This window comes from Lithobates pipiens, unplaced genomic scaffold (genome assembly GCF_037356315.1).
Source record: "Lithobates pipiens isolate NorthernLeopardFrog02 unplaced genomic scaffold, aLitPip1_a1.2 Scaffold_16, whole genome shotgun sequence".
NCBI lineage: Eukaryota > Metazoa > Chordata > Amphibia > Anura > Ranidae > Lithobates > Lithobates pipiens.
The window spans coordinates 403,966,972-403,992,861 of NW_027507748.1; the positions used below are offsets into that span (position 1 = coordinate 403,966,972).

General features: G+C 40.7%; 1 protein-coding gene across 2 annotated transcripts in view; it reads left to right on the plus strand.

Annotated features, from left to right (window-relative positions):
* Positions 1-25,890, plus strand: part of SPNS2 (SPNS lysolipid transporter 2, sphingosine-1-phosphate) — a 190,169-nt gene that overhangs the window by 88,877 nt on the left and 75,402 nt on the right. For both annotated transcript variants that reach the window (XM_077482358.1, XM_077482359.1), the window contains exon 3: positions 21,721-21,857. In XM_077482358.1, coding sequence (XP_077338484.1) covers positions 21,721-21,857 — 137 coding nt within the window. The remainder of the gene's footprint in view (positions 1-21,720; positions 21,858-25,890) is intronic.

A 25,890-nucleotide genomic window follows, 5' to 3' on the forward strand; every position in this document is an offset into this window, starting at 1 on the left:
AGACATAACATTTTTATGCAGAGAACAGGTAGATATGATGGAACTACTGAATTGTGCTAGGAAAGCTAATGGTTAGCTGGTTCAAATAAGTAAAACGTATTTGTAACAGTCTAAAACACTCAGGATCACATTAGGTTCTCCTGTGGGACACCCTGCACTTTCTATGTCAAGTCTCTGCTCATGCGATCGGTAGCAATGGAAAAATGGGTAAAAAGGGTTAAAGCTTTAAATAAAAGCTGTCTAAAAATGATTCATCATTGGAGGCTGTTGCCTGCACACAGTATGTCAACCCCTTCACATTTAATATACCTTGCGGTTGTATTTATGTGCCGTTCCCTGCTGTGAATATCAGAGCACAATGTTTGTTCAGGTTAAGAGCTAACAAGAAAATGGCTCCCAAGTAAAAAAGATTTTATTGTATAATAAGAAACATAATTTTTATTGTTGCAGTTTGGGCTTAAAATAGGTACCAACACACACATATTAATGATAATCTAAGGGGAATGGGATTGATAAGTAATTATCAATCTCAAAGTAAGGAAAGGCTATTGCCAGTAGTAACCAATGGGTGATGGGGCAGAATTAGCTATTTAAATGGACATGTTAATATCCAAACACACTTCTTAGTACAGACCTTGGGTCATAATCAAATCCTAATTAAAGAATGTGATCTAACAAAAAAAAAAAAAAAACATATGGGACTAATTTTATTGAACTTAATATAAATGTTATATCTTGGGTAGCTTGCAAGTTTAGGAAAATGAAAAAAAAAAGATAGTTACGTCAGTTATATCTGTTTATAAAAATGCAGATTATCACTGTTTAACAACATTATTATTATTATTCTCTATTAAAATTAAAGCTGTATAATGGTCCTTAAGATAAGCAAAGGTGATATACATTGAAGCTTATGGAAAGAGGCATTTTGTTCGGATCTGTGCACATGCTCCTGCCCACACATCAAATTTTCACATGCAATTGTGTCTGCTCCAGTCAGGGGCGGATCCAGAGTCTAGTCTCGGGAGGGGCACTGCTATAAAATATGTTTTTTGGGGGGCAATTTATATGGGAAATGGCTGGTATTGGCGCTTCAATCATTACGGCACCATGGTTGTTATGGTGTCAGGATGATTGAAGCGCATTATTTCTATTAATACATTGTAATATAAAATTAAATGGTTCAACTCACCATATTGCAGAATCAGTGGGAGCCCTGAGGATGTCACTTGCCATGTCGCCTGCCACCAAATGTGGATTGTCACTTGTCACCAAATGCGGATTGTTACTTGCCACGTCACCTGCCACACATTGCGGATTGTCACTTGCCACGTAGCCTGCCACACATTGCAGATTGCCACTTGCCACGTCACCTGCCACACATTGCGGATTGTCACTTGCCACGTCGCCTGCCACCAGATGTGGATTGCCACGTAGCCTGCCACACATTGCGGATTGCCACTTGCCACGTCACCTGCCACACATTGCGGATTGTCACTTGCCACGTTGCCTGACCCACATTGCGGATTGCCACTTGCCACGTCACCTGCCACACATTGGGGATTGTCACTTGCCACGTCACCTGCCACACATTGCGGATTGTCACTTGCCACGTTGCCTGCCACACATTGCGGATTGCCACTTGCCACGTCACCTGCCACACATTGCGGATTGTCACTTGCCACGTTGCCTGCCACACATTGCGGATTGCCACTTGCCACGTAGCCTGCCACACATTGCGGATTGTCACTTGCCACGTCACCTGCCACACATTGCGGATTGTCACTTGCCACGTTGCCTGCCACACATTGCGGATTGCCACTTGCCACGTCACCTGCCACACATTGCGGATTGTCACTTGCCACGTCACCTGCCACACATTGCGGATTGTCACTTGCCACGTTGCCTGCCACACATTGCGGATTGCCACTTGCCACGTCACCTGCCACACATTGCGGATTGTCACTTGCCACGTCACCTGCCACACATTGCGGATTGTCACTTGCCACGTTGCCTGCCACACATTGCGGATTGCCACTTGCCACGTAGCCTGCCACACATTGCGGATTGTCACTTGCCACGTCACCTGCCACACATTGCGGATTGCCACGTCACCTGCCACACATTGCGGATTGTCACTTGCCACGTCACCTGCCACACATTGCGGATTGCCACTTGCCATGTAGTCTGCCACACATTGTGGATTGCCACTTGCCACGTAGTCTGCCACACATTGCGGATTGCCACTTGCCACGTAGTCTGCCACACATTGCGGATTGCCACTTGCCACGTAGCCTGCCACACACTGCGGATTGTCACCTACTGGTGGTCTTTTGTTGGGTCCCAGAGTGAAGATAGGCAGCAGAGAGATGATGCAATCTCTCTGCTGCACACAGCTTCCTACACAGTGAGGGTGGAACTGGAGGGATGCAGGGCAGTGAGAGATGATGTCATCTCCCTGCTCCCCTGCCTGCTGGCTTCCTGATTGGCCAGCAGCCCTCCTAAGCCGCCCAGCTGCCCCCCCCCTCACCCGTCCACTCAGCGCGGGTACCCGCGGAACCGGCCGCACGGGTACCCGCGGAACCGACAGCGATTGGACCCGCGGAACCGGCCGCGGGTACCCTCGGAACCGGCCGCGATTGGACCCGCGGAACCGGCCGCGATTGGACCCGCGGAACCGGCCCGCGGGTACCCGCGGAACCGGCCACGATTGGACCCGCGGAACCGGCCCGTGGGTACCCGCGGAACCGGCCGCGATTGGACCCGCGGAACCGGCCGTGCTGTCATTAGCTGGCGGTATTCTCGGAGGGGGCAATTGACCCGTTGCCCCCCCCGGATCCGCCCCTGGCTCCAGTGCTGTATGTGAATCCATTTTTATGGGCTGCCTGCACACAGCTCCAAGATGGATTCACACTTTCTGCCAGCATGGAGGATAGCCTTATTTGCCCATCTGAATGAGCCCTAACAGTCCTTAGATGTGGTGGATGCATTCCTTTTCTTTTTTCAGGCATTGTTTTCTTATTTTTCACTGGTAATCCTACAATAAACACATTTGCTGTCCTAGGGCAGTTACATTCACTGCTCTACTGTATCTATAGAGGGAGCCATGGTTGTTACCCAGGCTAGACTTCAAACATGTTTGCCTTTGTTCATCCCAATTATATTGGGGATAAGGGGATAAGTAGAATAAAGATAAGGATGTTTGTGCTTTCAAGTCAGCTCACAGGTAGTGACAAGGACACTGCATTTCAGACAATATCAACTAGTATTTTGTACTTGCTAAAAATGTTTTTAACCCAGAAAAAAATACGAATGCAACCATCACATCTAAAGACTGGTAAGCTCCAATGTATTCAATTTATATTCTGGGGTTTACACTTTGTGCACAATTATCAGGAAGTGAGTATTTTGACCAAACCATCATTTTTATGCATATTGTCCAACTCCAAGCTATATAAACTTGAATGCTTATTGGATTTAAACTTATTAGGTGATGGGTATTTGTGTAATGAGGCAGGGCATGGCCTAAGGAGATCAACACCCTATTACAAGGTGTGCATAATTATTAGGTATCTTCTTTTCTTCAGTCAAAATGGGCCAAAAAATAGATTTAACTAATTCTAGTAAAAAATTGTAAAAAGTCTTTCAAAGGGATGCAGCACTCTTGAAATTCCTAAGATATTTGGGCATGATCATAGAACCAGGAAACATTTTGTTGCAAATAGTCAACAGGGTTGCAGGAAACGTGTTGAGAAAAAAAGACTCAAATTAACTGCCAAAGATTTGAGAAGAATCAAACATAAAGCAACCAGGAGCCCATTATCCTCCAGTGCTGTCATATTCCAGAACTGCAACCTACCTGGAGTGCCCAGAAGTACAAGGTGTTCAATGCTCAGAGACATGGCCAAGGTAAGGACGGCTGAAACCCGACCACTACTGAACAAGACACATAAACTGAAACATCAAGACTGGGCCAATACATTTCTGAAGACAAATTTTTCAAAGTTTTATGAACTGATGAGAGTGACTCTTTACAAACCAGATGGATGGGCCTGTGGCTGGATCAGTAAGGGGCACAGAGCTCCACTTCCAATCAGACACCAGAAAGGTGGAGGTGGGGTACTGGTATGAGCTGGTATTATTAAAGATGAGCTAGTTTGACCTTTTTTGGGTTGAAGATGCACTCAAAATCAGCTCCTAAACCTATTGCCAGTTTTTGGACACTTTCTTCAAGCAGTGGTACAGGTGGTGCATCTTTCAAGAAGACCATGATATTTTTATAGGACAATGCTCCATCGCAGTAAATGCTTTAAAGATCAAAGAATAATGATAGGGCCCTTTCCTCATCTGTCCTAAACCATATTGAGAAATTCTTGGTTCTTAAGTGGAAAATTTACGGTGAAGGAAAGAAGTACACCTCTCTGAACAGTGTCTAATGCCGCGTACACACGACCGGACTTTCCGGCAGACTAGGTCCGACGGTCTTCCTGACGGACTTTCGGCAGAGTTCTGATGGACTTTCTGAAGGAACGGACTTGGACACACACAATCACGCCAAAGTCCAGATTTGAATGTGATTACGTACTACCGTACTAGAATAAGGAAGTTCATAGCCAGTAGCTAATAGCTGCCCTAGCGTCGGTTTTTGTCCTTCGGACTAGCACACACACAAACTGATTTCTCGTTAGGAACTGGTTCCGGCAGAAAAATTTGAAACATGTTCTATTTCTAAAGTCCGTCTGATTTTTAGACGGCAATGGTCCGAAGAAGCCCCCACACGGTCGAATTGTCCGGCAGATTCGTTCTGTCGGACCTTTGCTGACGAAAATTCCGGTTGTGTGTACACGGCATAAGAGGCTGTGGTTTCTGCTGCACAAAAAGTTGATCGCCAACAGATCAAGAAACTGACAGACTCCATGAATGAAAGGCTTATGATGGTTATTGATGGATGGCTATATTGGTCACTGATTTTCTTTTTAAATATCAGAAATGTTTATTTGTAAATTTTGAGTTGTTTGTTTATTCTTCTCACTTTAACAGATTAAAATAAATGAATGAGGTGGGAATATTTTTGTTTTTCATTTAGTTGCATAATAATTATGCACACTAATAGTTGCCCAATAATTGTGCAGACAAATATTCTTCTAAGGAAGCCAAAGCCTCACTTTTTCTTTTTATATATATATATATATTTAGGTTTGAAGTTTAATAACATTTTTGATTGACCAGGACACTGTAATTGTTCAATAATGAAATAAATCCTCAAAAATACAACTTGCCTAATAATTGTGCACATAGTGTAGTTATCCTTCAAGCTTTCCGAGGTGACTATACACACTTTATTATTATTTTTTGTGTACATATCTTATTTGAGCGTCTGTCAATACTTAGCTCTGAGTTTTATAGTAAACTAGTTCAAGAGATAGATGAGTTTGGATCATATTTCCGAGGTTGGAGAAAAGATTAGCAACATCATATGAATCACTTTATCACCTCTCTAATAAAATTTGCAGTGTAGACTGACTTCCTTGCAGCGAGAGAATGTGACATAATATCATCCTGTCATTATTAGATATGTATTCGTTTTGAGTTGTTTACTACTAGCTTTGAAATCTCTGCTAGTAATGCTAGTAATGTATTTATAATTTAAAAATAGGCTGTCATCATTTTTCTCAGCAGTCATGTATTGGTGAGCTAGTGATGTTTTGTTCTAGGGGCTTAATAAATCTTTGTGAAATATGGCATAAACACTTCAGTCTGTAAAATGCGGTACTTATTGTAAATCAATAATTCTAAAGGGCTCTTACAATCTGGGTCTCCACATGGGTGTGGTTTTCTTCTTCTAGCCTTGCACAATTATCATTCATCGGGAGCTCTGCAGCGAACAGATTAATGGCCATCAAAGCACAGTGCAAGGGTGTGCCAAAGATCTAGTTTCCTGCTTATCGTGACATATCCCTATCTGATCAGCCTGGTCAGTGTACTCCCTGCCCTCTGAGTTTTCTACTAACCTTTCAATATTTTATTTTTAACAATTATTTTAACAATTTTGTGAAAATGTTCTTTTAACACATAAAAAGCTTTGCCCGTGTGCTGCCAATGATGACCAATTAGATTATAGTTGTAAAATCTAAAAATAAGAGCTAACAGGCTGCTATGGGCAACACTTTCGCTGGCCCTGTCTGCTCACTTTTATACAGTATAAAAGTGTTTAGATTGATAGCACACACATTAAATTCTTTATTTCATATATTGTTTGACTAGCCGTTGCTTTACATCATTTGCTTTAATTATTGCCCAACATTAATTTTAAAGATGATTGCCAAGCTCTACACCCAGTAAAATAAATATATGGAGTTAATTTTAACATTTTTAAGTTAGTCACATATGGAATATATTAATAGCAAACATTCTACATAATAATGTCTGTAATTAAAATACTGCATACTTGTTCTGTTTTATACCAAATAATCATGTCATAATTGCTGATAATCACATGTGAGTCATACATTAAATTCATTTCCATACTTTTTGTGTGGCTGCTTCAGTACCATTTCAGATGATATTTTTAGTTAGGCATCAATTTTTGTCTATTAAGTCAGGTATGCAAAGGAGTTATACAACCAATTATTGTTGAACTACATGAAAAAAATATGGTAAAGTGGTTCTTAAGGCTCAAGATCTTTTACACTAACGCATTCTATGCATTAAAATAGAACTATAGGCAAAACTTTTTGTTTTAATTTTGGATAGAGTAAGGGAGGGTTATAACCCCTGTTAGATTTTTTTTCGCCATCTGCGCCCCGTTGCGGAGATTTCCCTTTACTTTCTTTCCCATAGTCAACTAGGAAGTGAGACAGAAAATTGTTGCAAATTGAAATGTATCCTCACAGAGTGATACTGTGGATACACAAATAATAGTGTGTGAATGTCCTAATGTTATTTGGAAATAGGAAAATGGACTTTATAGGCACATGCATAGAATTGGTAAAAGTTGATTTAAATTTTTAATTGGATGAAGTTAAAATCATGGTTTACAAAACACATATTAAAAAAGAAAACATTATAATGCTAAATGACCCCAAAGACTCAAATAACACTTCCAAGATATATAGATATATATTAATCCAAATTGGTGCAATAATAAAAGTAACGGGCAGGAACAGGAAGTGAGATGAAATCCCTGCAAATTAAGGGAATTCCTTGGGGACCCCCAGGTCACCAGAACTAGTGTCCCCACTGGAGGATTTCCCCTCTATTACTTTTCTGGGGACAACCCAAAAATGGTAATGGTAAACAGGAGAAATAAGAGAGGGTAAATCTCCCTAAAAAGGGCACAGACAGCAATCAAAACTGACAGGGGTTATAATCCTTCTTCACTCTATCCAAAACTAAAAAAAAAGTTTACTTTAGTTATACTTTAAAGTAAAAAACCTTCTGGATGCACAAAGCGCTCCTTAGGAGTTTGCCTAATCGAGTGCCCTCATATCCCTCATCGGGGGGGGGGGGGGGGGGGAAGAGCCAGAAAAGCCAGCTGGGACCCAAAAAGAAGAGGATTGGGGCTGCTCTGTGCAAAACCATTGCACAGAGCTGGTAATAAAACAGGTTTATTGTTTTAATGAAATAAAAAAGGAGGCGTTAATGTCACTTTAATGTTAGCAGAAATAACTAAAGAAAGCTTGTTTGGTATTCTTAAAGAGCAGTTGGAACAGTTCTTCTTGAGTGTTAATATTATTGGTCATATAACATGCTTGTTTTTTGTTCGATTTTTTCATTTAGGTTTAAGGCCAGTTCTACGTTAAACTTTTGTAAATAGTTGAGTTTTAGAATATTCAAAATAATGCACAGGGACTAGAAGCAGCCAGCTAATGGTACGCTTACATCAGGGTCTTCAGAACACTATAACTTAGAAAGGATAGCAATGTCATCATTATATACTGTGTGTATTTGTGTGTGTGTGTGTGTGTGTGTGTGTGTGTGTATGTATATGTGTATATAATATACTAATTATTCTGGTCATACTTCTGGAATCCTTTTTTAGGTATAAGACACTGAAATTGTGTTTTTTTTATATCACTTTATCTTAACCAATGGACCACTAATAGATTTACCCCCCTTTCATGACCGGGTCACTTTAACTGACAATTGAGTGGTCATGCAACGCTGTACCCAAATAAAATGTATGCCATATTTTCCCCAGAAATAGAGCTTTCTTTTGGTGGTATTTGATCACCACTGTGTTTTTGTTTGTTTTTTGCGCTATAAACATAAGCCTGAGAATTTTGAAAAAAATATAAATATACAGTATATGTTTACCGTCTGCTATAAAACATTTCCAATTAAAACATTGAAAACATGTAATTTCTTCATTTAGGCTGATATGTATTCTGCTACATGTTTTTGGTAAAAAAAAATAAAAAAAAATACCAATCAGTGTATATTGATTGGTTTATATGAACTTTATAGCGTATACAAACTATGGAATATATACTGGAATTTTTATTTATTTTATAATAGTCATGGCATCAGCAATCTATAGTGGGACTGCAATATTGCAGTGGACAATCGGACACTAACTGACTTTTGAGACTTTGTGGGAACCAGTGACACTAATCAGTGCTAAAAAAAATATGTACTGTCACAGTCCTAATGACACTAGCTGGGGAGGAGCTAAACATATAGATTGATAAAAGGGTTAAGTGTGTGCCCAGCCAGTGTTTGTGTTTACCATGTGTGCTGCTTTTACTAGGGGAGAGATGTATTTGAGTCCCTGCTTTGCGGGAAAGCAGAAGTGCAGGATCACACACACACACACACACACATATATATATATATATATATATATATATATATATATATATATATATATATATATATATATATATATGTATGTGTGTGTGTGTGTGTGTGTGTGTGTGTGTGTGTGTGTGTGATCCTGAGCACAGCTGCCGCTGGTTAAATTTGACCAATACAAAACATAATCTTTAATGGTGCCCACAGTATAGCTGAAAAAACTCTCATTGTATGAGCAAACCCAAAAAGGTTTTCACTTTACTAGTTTATTATTACTGTATATTGCCTGGAGTTCCTTACTGTGATATTTGGTACAACCTGTCTTTTTAACTTAATGGATATGTATTTTTACATTTCTGTAAAATATAATTTTCCGATTAGCCAAAGTAATTTGATTTGTGATATTTATCACTGCTTGCCAATGTTAAACATAACAATAAAAAAAAAATCTGTTTTTCAGAGCTTATTTTTACAGTTCAAAGCATCATTATCATTAACTTTTCCTTTCATGTAAAGCAGGCCATGATTAAATGTAACCTCTATTCCCCTATGCAGAGGACTTTTGTGTTCCCCAGTGTGTGGCCATTACACGTTGCTGACTCATCTGCTCTGAGCATCCTTTCAGGATATCCTCAGTGTGTCTGGGGAATCAGTACAGAGAGGACGAGACTGAAGGGAGGGATAGGTTCTCTGAGTTCACATGCAATGTATCCTAGAACACACCCAGGCTCTGGCTCAATGACTGTACCTGTAAAGTAGCAGTGGAAAAAATCTATTTTATAAAGTCTTTGTTCATGCAGGAAATGGGAAAATATGCAAACTATGTGATATTGTTCGCTGAGGCCCTTTTGAAGACATGGTTCACCATGATAAATCTATGGCAGACTTTGTATTTATTAGTCATGCTAATGCTTAACCTTACCGTCACTAGTCCCTCTGAGAATGATCAGATGCTATCCATAGAAATCAGCATTGATGCCAAAGCTGGCTGAATTGGCTGATGATAAACTTCTGTCTGAACTTAATTGTCTCTAGGTCTCACGTTCTTCCCAGTTCTTCGTTGAGATACTTTTCTACTTTTAATAGATTTTTATTGAAATTTTCCAAAATGTAGCTATAGTTATTGATAAAATTGAATCATTTAAACATCAAGAGTTTCTGAGTATGTAAAACGTTAGCGGATGTGAAGAAGCAGAGTGATATGGTTACATAGTTACATAGGACATAGCCATTGATTATTTGAGTAATTTAAGCATATCATAAGTTTTTTAAGTATGTAAAACTTTAAGCTATGGTTGTGAAGGTGATCCATAACTGTTTGGAGAGAGGTAAGGTGGCATACGAGTCACCGCCCTGAGTGCTTTACTATATCTGGTTCATGTATGCTTTGAAAGAAAAGTTTGAAAAAAGAAGTAAAGAGGCCTCCATATCAGGAGGTGAAAAGGAATATTAGGAGAAGATCGAGAAAGAGGGGGAAAAGGAGGGGGGAGAAGGGAAGCATTGAGGGCACCCAGACCAGGACCCTAAATAGGTTCCCTTATAGGAATGAGTAGCTTGTGCCTTTAAGGGTGGACCATTGAGATACTTTTTACTTGATTAAGTCAAGTTTTACTAAAACTATAAAAGGCGACTTTTGTTTAAACAGTGACTACTGTATAACATTGTAGAATTAAGATAAACCAAGGCCAGGTCCCTGAATCACTATAACTATATATATGCTCACTTGTAACAAGCCCTGCTCTCTCCAGGACCCACATAGAAAATCCTGTAAACTCAGGACTCATTAAAGTTGGGCTGTTAGGCACTTCTTTTCAAATATACCCACATATTGTGAAATTGGCAGTAAAGTAGAAATGTAGGCAATACCTTTCATGTGAAAGTCAATATATTTTGCGATACAAGCTTTCAAAAACACCTAACATTTTCTCTCTGCCATAGTTCCTTCATGATTATATTGTGAGATTATGAATTAACTATCATTATCGTTTTCATATTGCGAAAATCATGAATTCTGCAAACAGTTTAAAAGGCATTGTTCTGCCCCCTGTAATCTTCCTTATGCACTCTTCCTGCAGTTAGTGTGTATGCCATGGTGTCTATACACGGTATAATCCTCTCATTGGGTACAATTATTAAACAATAAGATCCCTGAACAATTTGGACATGTAATTATCTGCTTGTTCTGGCACCAGGCCAAACAATTAATGATGTTTTGCATTGCTGTCTGCATTCAATGTGTATATCCATGACAGTGGGATGCTACTCAGCTGGTTTTTCTACCATACTTGCTAAAGTCATTTTCATGCGGACCTGTTTGTGTTCATGCCAAGAAATATATGAGATCTAATAAACATCAGATATTTTTCTGACAAGTGAAATTATGCTGTCCTTATGGTGCATTTTGCACTTGTCTTTATTACCCTTGGAATAGAGCACATTAAAGAGGATGTAAAGTCTTCCACTTTAATTGTACCTACAGGAAAGCCTATAGTAAAGCTTACCTGTAGGTACTGTAAATATCTCCTAAACTTGCACCTACCTCTAGGAGATATTTACTATATACAGGCCACTCGTTCCGTTTCTTCAGGACCCATGCCGTGATGAGTGACACCCGAGCGGGGTGTTGATTTCATTGCGGTTTTCGGCCAGTCACAGCAGCGGAGCCCGAGAACCTGGAAGTAACTCAGGGAAAGATGTCAGCCATGGGAGCGGAGTGCGAATGGCACTGCAGGGCACCGTTCTAAGGTAAGTATTTCATAATGAGCCAGTATGCGATGCATAATATTAGCTCATTATACCTTTGTCTTGCAGGTTTTACAATCTCTTTTAACTACTTGTCATCTGGACCAATTTTGACATTTTACACATACAGTATCTCACGAAAGTGAGTCCACCCCTCACATTTTTGTAAATATTTTATTATATCTTTTCATGTGACAACACTAAAGAAATGACACTTTGCTACAATGTAAAGTAGTGAGCATACAGGTTGTATAACAGTGTGAATTTGCTGCCCCCTCAAAATAACTCAACACACAACCATTAATGTCTAAACCACTGGCAACAAAAGTGAGTACACCCCTAAGTGAAAATGTCCAAATTGGGCCCAAAATGTCAATATTTTGTGTGGCCACCATTATTTTTCAGCACTGCATTGGGCATGGAGTTCACCAGAACTCCACAGGTTGCCACTGGAGTCCTCTTCCACTCCTCCATGACAACATCACGGAGCTGGTGGATGTTAGAGACGTTGCGTTCCTCCACCTTCCATTTGAGGATGCCCCACAGATGGTCAAGAGAGTTTAGGTCTGGAGACATGCTTGGCCAATCCATCACCTTTACCCTCAGCTTCCTTAGCAAGGCAGTGGTGGGCTTGGAGGTGTGTTTGGGGTTGTTATCATGTTGAAATATTGCCCTGCAGCCCAGTCTCCAAAGGGAGGGGATCATGCTGTGCTTCAGTATGTCTCAGTACATGTTGTCATTCATGGTTCCCTCAATGAACTGCAGCTCCCCAGTGCTGGCAGCACTCATGCAGCCCCAGGCCATGACACTCCCACCATCATGCTTGACTGTAAGTAAGACGCTCTCATCTTTGTACTCCTCACCTGGTTTCCATGAACAAGGGTTTAGCCACCAAGTACTAAGTCATGTTTTGTGAAGGGGTCAAATACTTATTTCACTCATTAAAATGCAAATCAATTTATAACTTTTTTGAAATGCATATTTCTGGAGATTTCTGTTGCTATTCTGTCTCTCATTGTGAAAATAAACCTACTATTAAAATTATAGACTGATCATGTCTTTGTCAGTGGGCAAACATACAAAATCAGCAGGGGATTAAATACTTTTTTCCCTCACTGTATGTGTGACGGGCTTGTGAGTGTTGGCTGTTTTCCTTGAAATAAGTTACAATTTGCCGATGATGGCTGAGGCCTCATAAAAATCCTTCCCGGCAGGTGTTAATTGTTTAAAATGTTCCATTCCTTGGTTACAAGATTAGATAGCTGTATTTTGATTACTTTGGAGAGCTACTGTAATTGAACTTCTTTTCAGAATATGCTGCCAGGGTTTTTCTGAGATAGACTTGATATGCTGAACTGGAAATGGAATCACCATCTGCCTCTAGAAATATGTTTAGTAAAGCTTAAGGTCTTATTATTTGAAATAATACGATTTTATACAAGGATTGATGGAAGCTTATAGTAGCCTAAGGTACCAACAGACTGCAGACAACAGCGGCTGTAGAAATAAAAAAGTGTGCTTCAGATGAATTTGAATGTCTGTTATTATGGACAGGTGAGAGCAAGTTCTTCAAACTGACTTGGCTAGTGGACGTTGGGTAAGACCCAAAGAAATGCACTGTATAGCCAAACATTTGCGGACACCAGACCATCACACCGGTATGAGCTTATTGAACAGTGTATTCCAAAACCATGGACATTATCCATGGTTGCCACTGGCATTTGATCTCTCCTGTGAAGTATGAAGTACTCAGCAAAGTTAAAAGAAATATAAAAGGCTTTCCATACGTTTTTAGTGTTTCTGTTGGAATTTGTGCTTATTCAGCCATATAGGACCCTTTGTAAATCTGGGTACTACTGTTGGATAGGAAGACCTGGCTCACTGTCAGCATTCCAGATTATCCTTAAGGTGTTCAGTATTACTGAGGTCAGTTCTCACTAAAGGGCTCTCAGGTTCCACCACACCACACTAGCCAAATCATGTCTTTATAGACCTGGCTGTGTACACAGGGGCACAGTCATGAAAAAAGAGCCTTCCCCAAACTGTTGCCACAGGGCTTCTAGTGCACGAGTGTCTAAAATGTGTTTGTATTCTGTATATGATAGTGAATAAATAATTTAGATGGGCGTCTACATAGCATGTCAAGGTCCTGTCCAGATGGGATAAATGTTGTGCAATATCTGTCTACTGGCACCTGTTGGCCAAACAAAAGAGCGTTGATGTGACATACAAAATATATATATCTTCAACAATGAGATTAAAGTGTTTGTAAAGGCTAGAGATTTTTTACCTTACTGCAATCCCTGCTTTAAGGCAAGAAATGTCCCACTCAGCTGTATCGCCCCCTCACCATCCTTTATACTATATTCCTATCATGATCCAGTGCTTTGCTCAGCTGCAGGGTCACTTGCCTGTAATCTGGTGTTGCAGTGGGAGCCATTGGCTCTTCAAGGGTACTTTCCCAGAGCTTACTAAATATTGTGAAACTTTACTTTGCAAAGAATATCCAATCGTGCAAGGAAAACAAGAAAAGGAAAAAGAAACCATGTTGGCTTGCACATGATTAGATGATGAAAGTCAGAAGAGCTTCACCTCATTCACTGGCCTCTATGGAAAATCTCCTTGCAGAGTGCAAGTGCACTTTTAAAGTGAACAGTCTACTTGCCTTTTGTAAATCAACACCAGTAACTGCATGTCTCAAAATCTTTTGAATAATAGCAATTAAAGTGGGATACCCTCTAAAAAAAAATAAAAATAAAAGTCAGCAGCTACAAATACTGCAGCTGCTGGCTTTTAATAATCAGACACTTACCTGCCCCAGGGTCCAGCGATGTGGGGGAACGAAGCCCCCCCCCTCGTTCCCCGCTCCGCTCGTGGTGCCGTCATGTGTACTGTGGGCACCCGGCTGTGGCTTCACAGCCGGGCACCCACTGCGCATGCGCGAGCGGCGCAGGGCGCAGTGATGCGCCGTACAGTCACCTGGGACACGTGACAGGTCCGAGGTGAATGTGCGGCGTGAGGGGAAGTGATGTCACCAGCCCGGGCAAGGAAGAAGGCAGACTACGAGGGACCCCCTAGCAACAGGTATTTAGAGGTGAGTAAAAAAAAAAAAATTTTGCCAATTTTTTTATTTTATTTTTTTACGAATTTTAAGCAGCTTTTCATTTTTTGGTGGCAACACCACTTTAAGTATTTGTCACCATGTGTGCTAACAATCCTTGAACTTTAACAGACCTGGAAAGGATTAAAATGTCTTCTATACAAAAGCAACTCTGGAAGAAACTGGAAGAGCTCTTTTATCTGAAAATAATATTTTCTTTAAACATTTATAAGGTCGTCTTCAGCCAGCAGTACATGTATCCCTAGGGGTGTATCTCTAAGGTTCAAGAGGTATCTTTTGTTAAAAAAAATAAAAAAAGTTCAAGAGGTATAGTTCATATTAAACTCAGAATAAAAGATTAACATTCTTTTAGAAGTAATAAATCAGTGAACATAATTCTGTACTCCTACTTCTGGACCTTTTCGGCTGTCTTTGATATGGTTGAGAGGGGTATATTTGGAGCGCTTGGTGCCCAACTGGTAAAGTCTAGGGAGAGAGTTATGTGAAGAAACTTAGGTATATTATGTGAAATAAAGTAAAAACCAATGGATTCCCAGAGAATTCTATAAAACAAAGGACAGTTTTAGGTCAATGATGTCCCAGGGGAATCCATGATAGCAAAAGCCATGCACTGTAGATACTGGCAGCCAGCTGTCAGAGTAGAAGGAGGTTCTGTAAACAGTGAGATACATATATGTATGTGTCATACATGTTTTGCTCTCTACGTTCTCTTTTTTTTTTTGTTTTTTTCACAATCAAATTCTAGGTTCTCTAATTGGCATATTTAAAACATTTTTTAACAGGACCCTTATGGTCTTATGAGATTTTCATATCTTTGCATCATCTGGTTGTAAGTATATCCAGCTGGACACTTTTATAATATAGCTTGTTTTAGATTGTAGATCATGCACATGTAGTTGTCCCCCTGCATAATTCTGTTATGGGCCGAGAATGGTGCATTTCATGTGAGATTTCAGGCATGAGACCACTGCCGCCCCTCTCTCCCCTATAAAAACCTCACCAAAGATGGCCACCCACATGCCAGATGAAGGAGCATATATGCTCCGAACTCAAGCTCAGCCACGCCCCCTTCCTGACACAGCCAATCCATGACGTCTCCCATGCCGCCTAGCTGATTTCCTCCAGCCTCGGATGTCACTGGAGCGGCTGGGACTGTCGATCACCTCAGCCTGCCTGCACGGACAGAAGAGACCCATGTGTACCTTGTTTCCTACATGCCTTTTATAGTCCTTACCTTGTGAGTTGATTACTACATTAGTAAACTTGTTTATACTTTATGCTGCACTTAGATCGGTGCTGCTCTCTCCCTTCCTCTTTGATATGGTTGACCACTCCCTCCTCCTCAAAAAACTTTACTCTATTGGTCTCCGTGACTGTGATTCTGCACATCCATCCACCCATCTCCGCAAGCCAGGGTGCTAGGTTTTACTCTGAACTCTCCTTTCGGCCCCACTTCCAATCAATTTCCAAAGCTTGCCGCCTCAACCTCCCCAACATCTCCAAATATGTCCCTTCCTAACCAATGAGACCACAAAGCTCCTGATTCACTCCCTGGTTATCTCTCGCCTTGACTACTGCAACTCCTGCTGCCAGACTCCTCTAGATTACAAACTACTCAGCGTCTTCTACCCCTCATTGCCAGTGCCTCCATTGGCTGCCACTGACCCAACAAATTAAATTCTAAATACTAACAATAACTTACAAAGTTATCCACAACTTTGCCCTCAACTACATCACTAGCCTAGTCTCAAAATACCAACCAAATTGTTTTCTTCATTCCTCCCAAGACCTCCTGCTCTCTAGCTCCCTTGTCAGCTCCTCCCATACTCACCTCTCCCATCCTTTGGAATTCCCTACCGCAATCTGTACCCCAATCTGTAAAACGATATCCAACTCTATCCACTTTTAGGCGAAAACTATTCTCTTCAGAGAAGCCTATCCCACCTCCACCTTTAATTTCCTTCATCAGCTTGTCCCCCGCATTTATTACCTTTTGTATCACTTGACGCTCCCTCTTAGCCCTTGTGCACACAGTCGGAGATTCCGACAACCAAATCCGTCGGATTTTGTCCGACGGCTTTTGTCCGAAACTGTTGCATACACACGGTCGGACAAAGTTGTCGGAAAATCCGACATGATGGCGTTATTTAGTTACGACGGGACTACGTTCACGCTAGTAGCCCATAGCTTTGGTGTAGGAATTTGATCTGAGCATGCGTGGCACTTTGTCCGATCGGAATTCTCTACACATGATCGGAGTATGTCCGATCGGAGCATTTTGCCGGAACATTTTACCAACAAGTTGGAAAACTTGGTCCGTCAGAAACAGTCCGATGTAGACCACACACAGTCAGAATAGCCGACAAAACGGTCCGATCGGACACATTCCGTCGGAATCTCCGACCGTGTATAAAAGGGCTAAGATTGTAAGCTGTAACGAGCAGGGCCATCTGATTCCTCCTGTATTGAATTATATTGTAACTGTACTGTCTGCCCTAACGCTGTAAATCGCTGTGCAACTGTTGGAGCTGTATACATCCTGTATAATAATAAAAATACCAAATAAAATCCTGCAGGTAAACTTCAGTAATTAAAGGGGTTTCTTAAGCCCCATACACACTATCAGTTTTTCTGCTGTGTTTTTCCTTCAGGTTTACCAAAATCATGTAGTAGAAGGGCCTTCCTGATTGCATACAAATTGAAACTTCTAAGGTTTGACCTCATATTATATGGTTTTGGTAAATCTGATGGAAAAAACTCAGCCGAAAAACTGATAGTGTGTATGGGGCTTTAGAGAAAATTATAGATATAGCATCTATATCCTGCATTGTAAAAATGTGCACACTTCCATGTGTTTTTATCACACATCATGGAATGCTGTATTGTGTAGTGATATGGTTTAATTACATATTACTGCATGCCTATTCAATCTTCTTATGGTTCATATGGTAAATTGTGTTTATAGTAAAAAAAATACTCCATGTGGGTTTAATGAATTAACCTTAATTTCTTTTGGCCCCCAAAATCCACATTGATGAGGTAAAATTAAGGCCAAGCTTTCCTTAACAGCAGCACAGAAATATGAACAGGTCTGATTGATTTGTATGATAGGCCAACATTTTCCAAGGGTAGCTAACAGTGTTAAACTGTCAGGAACAACTGTCAGGTGAACTGCAAGGTGCAAGCAATAAAAATACAGAATAATGTATACGAGATACAGCAGGTGGTATTTGGCAATATGCTGATATTGTACAGTGGTACATAAAATAATTCAACTCAGAAAACACAAATCTGCTGTATATCATTACTCTAATAAAAACATACTTACAAGGAAAAAGCTGTAACTGTATATTGTATGTAGGTACTTAAATAAGTACCTCTCTAGTCTATTAATGTTGACAGTAAAAATGTTATCGCAGCTACGCCGTGTGGGCTGTCAAAAGAAAGAAAAATCACTCTTTTGTCTTCTGGAGTGGACTTTTTATCACAAGCCATGAAATACTGAGCTGGTGCTTTACATAAACATTGTACCTGTTTTAAGACCATGTTATGTCTACGTAAGTGGAAATCCATTGTCTATAGTATAGCTTGGCGTCTTTATCTGCATCAAAATTTTTTCATCAAAAGTAGTTATACTAGATTTTTAGGTTTCATGTAAACTTCCACGTTTATTTAAAAGGTAAGTGTAATTGGAGGAAAATGAACAGATAAACATCATAGGGGTAGACTGGATAGACAGCACACGGCTAGATATAGGAGGTCAAAATGAGATTGCCTTAGCTGTGCACATTAGCAGGTGCTTCATTGTGGTCACAGGAGATCAGAAGACAAAGCATGCTGCTTATGATGAGGAAGGATCTATTGTTACTGGTAAGGCTAGTCACATCAATACTGGAAGCCAAAGAGAGTAAATTGGTTTTTTTAAGAGCACGAAGTGAAGTGAAAACCCCAAAGGAATAATTAATTTGCTGCTAACTGTTCAGAGATTTTTATTAATTTTTGAGAATAATTATGGGCTATATATTTGTCACTATACTGGCAAAATTTATATGGCATCATTTTAGGAATTGTGCAAAATCTTTTTTTGCTGCGCATAATAACCAGTCAATATTTGCAATCCTAGCAAAGGCTTAAACATGAGAGGAAGGAATTTGGGAAAAAAGTAACATTTTTATTTTCATAAATTTTTAATGATGTTATGGCATATTTTTTTATTACCCTGATATAGACAGGGGATAATAGGTTTCAGATTTGTTTGCGTTTGGTAATTGTTAGGGCCCATGAAAATCATATAGAATAGAAAGTGTTTCCACCTTTGTAGCACCATATACTATATGCATTTGCATTAATTCTCTACATTTTCTGTATCTGTATTGATTTCCTCACTGATTTTTCTTGTTGTGCTTGTTGTCACTGTCCAAACAATTTCCGTTAATGGATCAGTCAAACCACAGGCAGCATTTCTCCAGGGAACAAGGGGATGACATTCTCCCTGTTGGATTTTACATTACGTGATGAAGATTGTAGATGCAAAATTTAAAATGCTATTGGTGTAGCATGAATGGGATTCATTAACTGGAGAGAGGGGCACATCCAACAACTTCACAGAGCTGACGCTAGAGTAGTGATCTGTATACCATATGACTTCTTTATGATGAATGTCTAACTGATCATATACATGTAACATGTCTGCTCAATTTCTGTCCATTCAAGTTGGTCCTCCCACTACCTAGTTGGTTACTCTTAAAAAGAATACACAAATTGTGTGGGCAGTTTAGCATTTTCTGATACATATGTAGCACTGTTCCCATAGGGCTTGCTGAGCGCTGACTTCTTATGCATCTCTCTGGTTACCAGCTGCTGGGTACTAAGGGTTCCCACTTGGTTGCTAGGGGTTTCAACTTTGGTTCCATCCTTACTCCCGCTTGCGCATTACTCAATAACCAGTCCAGGGTATTTGTGTTTTTGTATTTTATTTTGGAATTTGGATGGGAGAAGGGATTAGTGGGAAACTCCAACTGGAACTATTGACAGTGGATAAGGATAACTCTCACTTGACCCCACCGGGTTACTTGTGGAAGCAGTCACACTGCTTTAACCATACAGCCACATGTATGGAGGAATTAAGTCTTCTTGCTCTCACTAACACCCGTCCACTGACTCTTCGAGCTGAAGGGCCACCCAGGGCCGCACGACAATCTCCGTGGAGGAGAGGGCAGCTGCCCCCTCCCTCTTGGACTCTGTTCCCCAGCTCAACTGACTCTAATCAGATGTGCCCCGGGCTTTAATACAGTATCCCAGCATGTAATGCAGCACTTTTCCTCTGCCAATTGCCAGGACTGTAACAAAGCCTGTGCACTCACTTGTCAGGTCCCCTCCCACCGTCCAATATGTCTCCCTTTTGGAGCAGTGAGAGACAGTCAAACAAGCTGAGCTGCACCTGAGTACAATGAGCAGACCTAACCAATAGATCCTGCTCCCTGGTAGGCAGAGAACACTCTAAGTTTTAACTGACCATAATCCCGGTAAGCACAAAGATCAAAAACTATACTCTCTTCTAGCACCTACCTAGGAGGGTGCTACACATATTTCATGACGAATCTTTATGTAGCAATCGATAATCTGCAACCAAGGCAGCAAAGGTCTGTGGGACACTTTATGAAAACAAGTGCATAGTTTTAACTTGACAGAGTCCAGAGCTAAAAATTGAAGTTTACCTATACTGCTATAAAAGTATTCTAATTAAAGCTGGCCCAAACCATATAGTTAAAAACAAACGTATAAATGTTTGAAAAGCAAAAGCATTCCCCAAATGAAAGAACCAGTTGGAAATCAACTTTCAATAGTCTGCCCACTTTAAAGCCATACTGTCAGGGCTGGGCTCTGCATTTCCTTCTTAAAGCTGGCCGCTCAGCTGTCAGCTAATTGCCATCTCCTTTCTCTCTACAGTGACTCACCTGTTGATGATATCCTGCTTGTTAGTCCTGCCTACTTAAGCCATCCAGCCCAGATTTTATTATTATTATTATTAAACAAGTGTGATTTAACTGTACTTCTGTCTCAGTCTGATTCATGGTTTTTGACAGACTTCAGATAGTAATACTGTGCAAACTGCTTGGTATGTGCGTGGTCAGATTGTGCATTCATATCTGAATGTTCTAAATGACCTGTAAACATCTATGGGCACCCTTAAGAGTATACAAATAAAAACTTATATTGAAATTAGATTATTTAATGGCAAACCCTGCTAATTCTGATTTCTGTGGGTACTTTGAGCTGTCTCTCTGTAACCAAATTACATGGAAGGCAAAGCACAAAGACAGCGCTCACAACAGTGAACACACCTCATGGATAAAGGGAGGAGACCTTCATTGACTGCTCTGGTTCTAATGGGCTATAGCTATTGAATAAGAAGCTCCAAAAAAGATGTAGCCGGCAACTCCAGAATCCCATTGAAAATCTTTATTTGCTATATGAAAGTCAAGATTAAAAACCACTGACGTGTTTCGGCATACAGCCTTATTCACAGCATATTCACAAAATGAAATGACAGAACATATATACTGCATACCTCACATGAGGATAAGCAGTGTCAATAAAACAATTATTCAATTAAAAAAAAATGGCAAATGACATAAAAAAGCGGCACCGGATCCTATTTATGTCAGATATGGGTGCCCTGCTTGTCAAATAGGCTTGGTATACCACATTACTTCTTTTATTTAAAACTTGTTGATCACCCTATTGTGCTATGAGCTATAGGTATAATCGTTTTTAGCAAGGCTTCCCCAAGACTTGATAATTACTTCAAGGGTTCCTCAGTGGTAAAAAGGCTAAGAAAGACTAGTCTATATGTTGCTGGAATTGCAATGATTACTATGAAACAAGATGTTTCTGCACTCTGCACTAAGTAGCTCGCAGTAATGCTTGTGCTCTTTTTCCTTGTGTGTAGGTATGTGTCTCTAACTTATGTTTATTGGGCCCTCTGGTTACATGTAGTAACCATAGTTATTTCCTCTGAGATCTATATACATCAATCAGTAACTCTTACTTTTTTGTTTTGGCAGTTTTCATATGCAGTTTCATGGTGGCCGCGCCGATATTTGGTTACTTAGGAGACCGCTTCAACAGAAAAGTGATCCTGAGCTGTGGGATATTCTTCTGGTCAGCAGTCACCTTCTCAAGTTCCTTCATCCCCAAGCAGGTAATATATGAATGGATTGCAGAGTGTTAGAGAGAGAATGCCCGAGATAGACGAGATGCATTATGCCTGGGACTCATATCTTCAGCATAACAGAGTTTCATTTCTTGCTGCCCGCACTGCCTTTTTATATTACATGGAGCATTATGAGTGCTACATGTACTGTATCCCACAAGCATTAGGTAATTCATATTTTTTTTCTGAGAACTATTCAGGTGATCATATGGCTTACAGAGGAAACTGTCACACAGAATAATTCAAACAATGAAGTTGCAAACTGCTGTTTTGTTATTTTCCAAAGTAGGAAAGGTATAGATTACATATCATTTTTATAAATGTTTTTCTGTTTGTTTTTATAGTATATACAAGCTACTATAGAAATAATATAGTATTTTGATTAAAGAGCTATCTATGTATCCCATATCTTCCATAGTACTATAATGGTGCTTCAATGAAAGCTATTGTATTGGCATGTTGCTCTCATTGTCAGACATCACCTCCTGAGGCTGTAAGTGACATTTTTCAAGAAAGAAGCAGCAGCCACCAGTGGGGTAAACATCATTAGAAATACCCTTTTGTTACCATACTTATGTCCCAATGAAGTTTTTGCCCACAATGTTACAGGTCACAACTTCAGCTTTAGGTAGCGCAAGTGAACAGCATTTTTTTCATGACAGTCCACCTAACTGTAGATTAGATAAAATGGTTGAGTTAAACCTAATATGTAAATATTACTCAGTCATGTTTTTTTTTTTCTCTTAGCTACTATGTAATTTTGGACCCGGTCCAATTACTCCCTGGATATCTTGGTCTGTGTGTCTTTTACATGTTTTGCAGGTTTTAAATAGATTTATATGGGTTTCGCATTTACTGACATGGTAAAACTCACATGGGTTTATTTACCAAAGCTGGAGCGTGCAATATAAGGCTCAACCAATCAGATTCCAACCTCAGCCTGTTCAGTTAAGCTTTGGCAATAAAACCTAGAAGCTGATTGGTTTCTATGCAGAAGTGAGCCTGATTTTGCATTCTACAGCTTTAGTAAATAAACCCCACAGTGACATCAGTATTAGAATAGGGCAAATACAAAGGGGACCCAGATATTTATTTACACACTCGGCCTGTAGGGCCGGTACAAGGCAGGGGCGGAAGGGGTGGATTCCCTGGGCGGTTACATTTTTTTTATAGGGGGGGTGTAGGTGAAGTGGCAGCAATGTGCTTCACACCTATGTCATACACATGAGCCAGTGCCGATGTACCTGAAAAATTGTAAGGGCCGAGCGTGCATCTGGCACAACAAGCCCTGGCTTTACCTCCCTTCCCTGTCAGCTTCACTGTTCACACCCACTACGGAGGAGCCTCGTAGTCCTGGCCGGTCACTCGCGGCCTGAGGCAAGGTGGGAGGACTCAGAGGAGCGCAGAGAGCTGTGGCAGCGCTGCAACCTAGAGGAGCAGAGGAGACTGGCTTTAGCTGGAAGTGGAAAGCAGTGTGGGTGGGAGGCAGGCATCTCCGAGCCGCGATCCCGGTCCCCTTCAGCATCGGTATCTCTCCCGCTAGCTGCCGTACAGGCAAGTTTAGAAACCGCCTCCTCCACAGCTCTGACAGGACAACGTCGGAAGATGGGCATCACAGAGCAATGTGCTGCACTGTATCTGAGGTCTGTGTGTGTGGGAAAAGCTGCTGACATGCTAAGGGAAGAAAGAGCTGCACACAAGGAGAGGAATGAGAGCATGAGAGCATTTGTAGAATTTGGAGAAAATGATTACTTCTAGGTGGGATTGATATGGGGGGGGGGGTATTTGGGCTAGGAAGGGAATTCTGGGGGGGTTCTGCTGGGATGGGGAATTTTAGGGGTGCCAGGATAATATTTATTTTTCTAGTAGGGGTATTTGGGGGGGGGGGGGTTGTGCTAGAAGAGGTGATGGGGAAATCTGTGCTAGGATAGGAAACATTGGGGCTGTTAGAAATGGGGATGGGGGGGGGGGGGTTTATGCTAGTAAGGATGATAGGGGGCATTATTTGTACTTAGGGCTAAATATGCTGATTAGTGCAAAAAAAAAATTGGGGGGGGGGGGGGGTTATTGCTATGCATGATGCTCATACATCTTGTGTGTGTGGAGGGGGGGAGGGGTGCAGTTTGGTGTCTTCGCACTGGGTGCTAAATTACCTCGTCCCAGTACTGCTCACCGTACCCCAGCATTCCATGTGTAGTGAAGTTTTTCTTCATTAATATTCTAGAATATATGAACCATTACATTCTATGAAGACTAGAATTGTAGAATGTCATATACTACATATTGATACAGATAATTCAATGGTAAAGGCAAGTCACATTCCTGGACACTAATAAAAGTCTGCTGTCCAGACAAGATAATACTGAAAGTCGTGCAGCTCCTTAGACTGGTCTCAGAGAAGTGCCACGCGGCATCGCAGAGTCTTAATTGTGTCATATTGTCATTCCAATACCGTTTTTACATGGCAGAAGCTCAGACTTTTGTTTCAACCTGTCAGTTTCTCTTTTGTTGTAATTATGACATAATAGCTTGAGAAAATTACAAGACTGCAATGTGAGAAGTGCCACATTCCTCCTGAGATTAACTAGAACATTCAATGTCACAGCCATTCTAAAGCTTATTTTTAATGACATTGTGTTCACTTACAGTGCCTTGCAAAAGTATTCACCCACCTTGGCTTTTTTACCTATTTTGTTACATTACAGCCTTTAGTTTAATGCTTTTTTAATCTGAATTATATGCCATGGATCAGTACACAATAGTCTTAAATTGGTGAAGTAAAATTAGAAAAATGTATACATAAAACTATTTTTCAGAAATAAAAAAATTATAATTGGCATGTGCCAATCTGAACAAATTAATGAGGCGGGCAACTACATGGCAAATGAGGTTCAATGTAGAAAAATGTAAAATAATGCATTTGGGTGGCAAAAATATGAATGCAATCTATACACTGGGGGGGGGGGGGGGGGGGGGGAACCTCTGGGGGAATCTAGGATGGAAAAAGACCTGGGTAGATGATAGGCTCAGCAATGGCATGCAATGCCAAGCTGCTGCTAACAAAGCAAACAGAATATTGGCATGCATTAAAAAGGGGATTTATTCCAGGGATTAAACAATAATTCTCCCGCTCTACAAGACTCTGGTCCGGCCGCACCTAGAGTATGCTGTCCAGTTCTGGGCTCCAGTCCTCAGGAAGGATGTACTGGAAATGGAGCGAGTACAGAGAAGGGCAACAAAGCTAATAAAGGGTCTGGAGGATATTAGTTATGAGGAAAGGTTACGAGCACTGAACTTATTCTCTCTGGAGAAGAGACGCTTGAGAGGGGATATGATTTCAATATACAAATACCATACTGGTGACCCCACAATAGGATTAAAACTTTTTTGCAGAAGGGAGTTTAAAAAGACTCGTGGCCACTCATTAAAATTAGAAGAAAACCTTAAACTACATAGAGGGTTCTTTACTGTAAGAGCGATAAGGATACCTTCCACAGGCGGTAGTCTCAGCAGGCGGCATCGATAAGCACCTGATCAACCGCAACATACAGGGATATACAATGTAATACTGACATATAATCACACACATGTATGTATTTACCCCCTTTGTTATGAAGCCCAACCAGTTACCAGTGCAACCAGTTACCTTCAGAAGTCACATAATTAGTGAAATGATGTCCACCTGTGTGCAATCTAAGTGTTACATGATCTGTCATTACATATACACACCTTTTTGAAAGGCCCCAGAGGCTGCAACACCTGAGCAAGAGGCACCACTAACCAAACACTGCCATGAAGCCCATGGAACTCTCCAAACAAGTAAGCGACAATGTTGTTGAGTATAAGTCAGGGTTAGGTTATAAAAAAAATATCCAAATCTTTGATGATCCCTAGGAGCACCATCAAATCTATCATAACCAAATGGAAAGAACATGGCACAACAGCAAACTTGCCAATAGACAGCTGCACACTAAAACTCACGGACCGGGCAAAGAGGGCATTAATCAGAGAGGCAGCACAG